The sequence below is a fragment of the Taurulus bubalis genome (genome assembly GCF_910589615.1).
Source record: "Taurulus bubalis genome assembly, chromosome: 1".
Taxonomy (NCBI): Eukaryota; Metazoa; Chordata; class Actinopteri; order Perciformes; family Cottidae; genus Taurulus; species Taurulus bubalis.
Genome location: NC_136589.1, coordinates 40,955,633 through 40,959,594, shown reverse-complemented (window position 1 = coordinate 40,959,594; position 3,962 = coordinate 40,955,633). Strand labels below are relative to the sequence as shown.

The following is a 3,962-nucleotide window of genomic DNA, read 5'->3' as shown; positions in this document are numbered from 1 at the left end:
GGCTGGACCAGGGAGACCGGCACGGGGGCCGAGTGGCTCGTCCAGACCAACGGGGCTCCTGCCGTCCACCGAGGGCCGATCCTCGACCACACAGGTGTGTGTGTGTGTGTGTGTGTGTGTGTGTGTGTGTGTGTGTGTGCGCGCGCTGTCCTTTGTGTTGGACGCTCTGGGAGAGCTCTCTGTGGTTCTTTTACCCACCAAGAGCTTTAAATAACACGCTTGATCCATATAATATATATATATATATATATATATATATATATATATATATATATACATATATATATATATATATATATTATATGATATACTTATACTTAGAAAAGCGCTATATAAGATTATATCTTATATAAGTATTAATATAATATTAATATAAGGTCAATATTGACGGGAAATAATCAAGGACATCTTCGATTAATTATTAGACATCCTTTCGAAAATAGTGTTAGTTTTTTTTTTTATGCGAGTTTGGATAGTTGTTTTTAACAATATAGTTTTTTTTCCGTGTTTTTGTATTCAGCATCGGTTGATTAGAGTGTTTCTTATTGATGAATACATTGAACTAACATTGTCTCGGCACTAATAAGCACAACAGACAATACATTTTTCTAGAAAGTAGAATTAGAATAACTTCATTGTTTTTGAGTGTCTTGGTCACGATATGCAGTCATAACTGAGTAATAAACATTAAGAAAATCTGAATTAAACAGAAATATGGTCCTGAAATCAGGACTAAAATGTTGAATACAAACATTAAAAACCACCTAAACCACTTTATCCCCCGAGAGACTTGTCGTAATGTCCGTGAACATGTCCATAACAACCCACGGACGCTTTGATCCCTTTAAACATTTTTTAAAATGACTGAATGGCCTTGAAAAACTTATTTTCAAAGAAAATTATCCGCCCGCCTCGGCCGTCTGACCTTCCCTCCCTTCAAACCTCCGGTGATGGATTCTTTTCGGCAGCCGCTCGACAATGAACGGCTTCACCTTGATTTCTCGACTGGAGTCGAGATCACGAGTAAAACAAACGAGCCCTTCTGCGATGTTGAGCCGCATCGTCTCCCTGAAGCGTGCGGATATCGAGTCCTTTTGTCTTCTGGCGCTGAGTTTGATGGGATCTTCTGTGAAGCTCGATACGGAGCGATCACCCTGACATGTCCAGAGCGTGAGAAGACAGAGGAGCGCTTGCGACAGATATTTACATTCGATTGAATGTGATGAAGTGGACGTGTAATGAACCCCTTGAGGGGGGTTTTTCCCAGAAATATCAATATCAATCATATCAACGTTTTCATTGAAAATGTACGCAAATGAGTATCACTGACTGTGCGTCTTCGCTCCTTGTGGGGAAATAGAGTCGACACATCTGCCTCCTCTTCGTCCTCCTCCTCCTCCTCATTCTGGCTCGGCTTCTACAGTTACAACTGACTCTCTCTCTCCCTCTCTCCCCCTCTTTCCCTCTCCCTCTCTCTCTCTCCCTCCGTCTCCCCCCTCTCTCAATATATCAATATAAATATCAATATCAACATTTTCATTCAAAACGTACGGACATTAGTATCACTGACTGTGCGTCTTCACTCTTTGAGGTCTTCGTGGGGAAATAGAGTGAGGGTCCCTGAACGCAGCACTCTTACCGCCTCTCACCTTGTCTTGTGCTGCCCCCCGCAGGCGGACCGGGGAACTTCATCTACATGCAGCTGGGGGACGCGGACCTGCTGAGCCAGAACGAGGAGGACGAAGAGGAGGAGGACGAAGAGGAGGTGGCGAGCTTGGCCAGCCCGCCCATCACGGCGCCGGACGCCGACCTCTGCATGTCCTTCTGGTACCTCATGTTCGGGGAGCGCGCCGGATCGCTGCACATCAAGCAGAGGAAGGAGGCGGAGCCGGGCCACATCCTGTGGATGGTCATCGGCCACCAGGGCCGGCGGTGGCGGGAGGCCCGAGTCCGGCTGCCGCACGCCAGCGTCTCGTATCAGGTAAGAGCGGCTGGTAATGATCCTTTAAAGGAGGTTATTTTGAGGTTTTTATTTGAGGGTTCAACGGTTTTTTATTTAAGATCCTTCTTTCACTCTTTGGACAGTTTTTTTTGTTTGTTTTCAGACCATTTGCAAAGCTTCAATGTCTATTAAAGAAAAAAGAAAAAGAAAAATACGACGTTTAAAAAAACGACCAATGTGATAGACTTTTTGGGAGGGCGTTCCCTGCGTCTGGCACAATGCATGCTGGGAGAACAGGATTACTTTGTAAAGAAAATGGATAAATATCTAATTTTATTTTAGTAGTCCATATTTAGATTTAGATTGACCAGTTAAAAAGAGGTTCCCAAACTATTTTGCTTCTAGAAGTATCTTCACTTATTGTCTTTATTGGAGAAGACAGTCGAGACATAAGAGGAAACTTTCTCCTTTCGTTGATTTCATTTTCTCATTTATTTTTCCTTCATTTTTTCATTTTCTTATCCTATTTAACTGGAGTTGGTTTAATGTCCATATTGTATTATATTTTATCTTTAAAAAAAAAAGAAGAATTCTGAAGAAAATAAACAGAATTTTGCGTCACAAAAGTGTATTTCCTTCAAGCTATTAAACATATGTTATTACCCCTCAGATTTACCTAGCAACCCCTCGTTGGTTCACGTCCAAAAAGGATAAAAAACGCTGATGTGAAACAACTTATTGTCATTTCATCCGACTAGACTTCAGCTTGTGGCGCCTCAGAGGAACTCGGGCTTCAGTGCTTCATGTGTGTGCGTTGTGAATTGCAGGTGGTGGTTGAAGGCGTCGCCGACAGACGCAGCGCGGGTCACATAGCCGTGGACAACATCCAGATCATAGATGGACTCGAGGCCGAGGACTGCAGGGGTGTGTATTGTGTTATAATGCTGTTTTGCCCTTTTTGGGGGGGTTTTGTTTTGACTTTCCTGTTTTAATAATTGATCTAACGGACGCCGTTTTCTTCCTCCGTGCAGATCCAGAAACTCCGACATCTCCGCCGACGGAGATCCTCATCCTCCGTAAGTTGCAGTTTGTCCATCTTGGACTTTATTTGCCTCCACACAGGCTTTGCTGTGTGCAAAAAAAAAGCTTTTGGACGACATTACATTCAATAGACTCATTTTAACTTGAGCTGAGTCCATCATAACTTGAGTCTTCCTCCGTAAAGAAAGCTACATTAAAAGAGTCGTGTTGTGAACACACAACGTTTTAAATGTGAGCGTCTGCAGCTGAAAAGAAACCACAACATTCACAAGTTGTAATTCTCGTAAAGCCAAACCCAAAACGATAAAGAAACAGGGACGTAGTGAGAGGAAAACAAGGTTTGCTTTATAGTCCAGAACATGAAAACCCATTTTGAGCGTAACTTTCTCTCCCCCACAGCGATGGACTCCCTCTCTCAGGAGACGGGCGAGCTGGGCGGCCCGGGCAACATGCTGAAGACGCTGGACCCCATCCTCATCACCATCATCGCCATGTCCGCGCTGGGCGTCTTCCTGGGCGCCATCTGCGGCGTCGTCCTGTACTGCGCCTGCTCGCAGGGCAGCATGACGGACAGGAACTTATCCGCCCTGGAGAACTATAACTTTGAGCTGGTGGACGGCGTGAAGCTAAAGAAGGACAAGATGAACGGACAGAGTAACTATTCAGAGGCATGAGGGGTGTGTGAGGGACGTGACGCAGCCAATCAAGTGGGAGGAACCACCGACGGGACGGCAGGGTGGGTTGAAAGCGAGCCAATGTAATTTTGTTCTTCTTCTCAGGAGCGGCAGGGGAAGGGACTGGCCTGCAGGGGGCACTGTGTATAAAGAGTGTACAGCGGAGAGAGAAAAACACACACATGTTTTTTTCGGGGTGTTTTCGTTGAGTTTGTGTAATCACATGCTGGTGTTGAGACCAATTCAGATGAACGTGTGTGTACTTTAATGGAAAGATTGTCTTTTTTTTCTTCTTTATTTTTGCT

The 3,962-nt window shown here is 44.5% G+C and overlaps 1 protein-coding gene across 1 annotated transcript in view; it reads left to right on the top strand.

The window, feature by feature from the left end:
• LOC306738112 (neuropilin-1a-like) overlaps positions 1-3,657 on the top strand; it is a gene marked incomplete at both ends in the record, with an annotated part of 75,552 nt that extends 71,895 nt beyond the window's left edge. The window contains 5 exons of the mRNA XM_079219941.1: positions 1-94; positions 1,674-1,981; positions 2,770-2,866; positions 2,974-3,018; positions 3,383-3,657. The exon at positions 1-94 is cut by the window's left edge and continues 44 nt beyond it. Coding sequence (XP_079076067.1) covers positions 1-94; positions 1,674-1,981; positions 2,770-2,866; positions 2,974-3,018; positions 3,383-3,657 — 819 coding nt within the window. The remainder of the gene's footprint in view (positions 95-1,673; positions 1,982-2,769; positions 2,867-2,973; positions 3,019-3,382) is intronic.
• Positions 3,658-3,962: the final 305 nt, after the last annotated feature.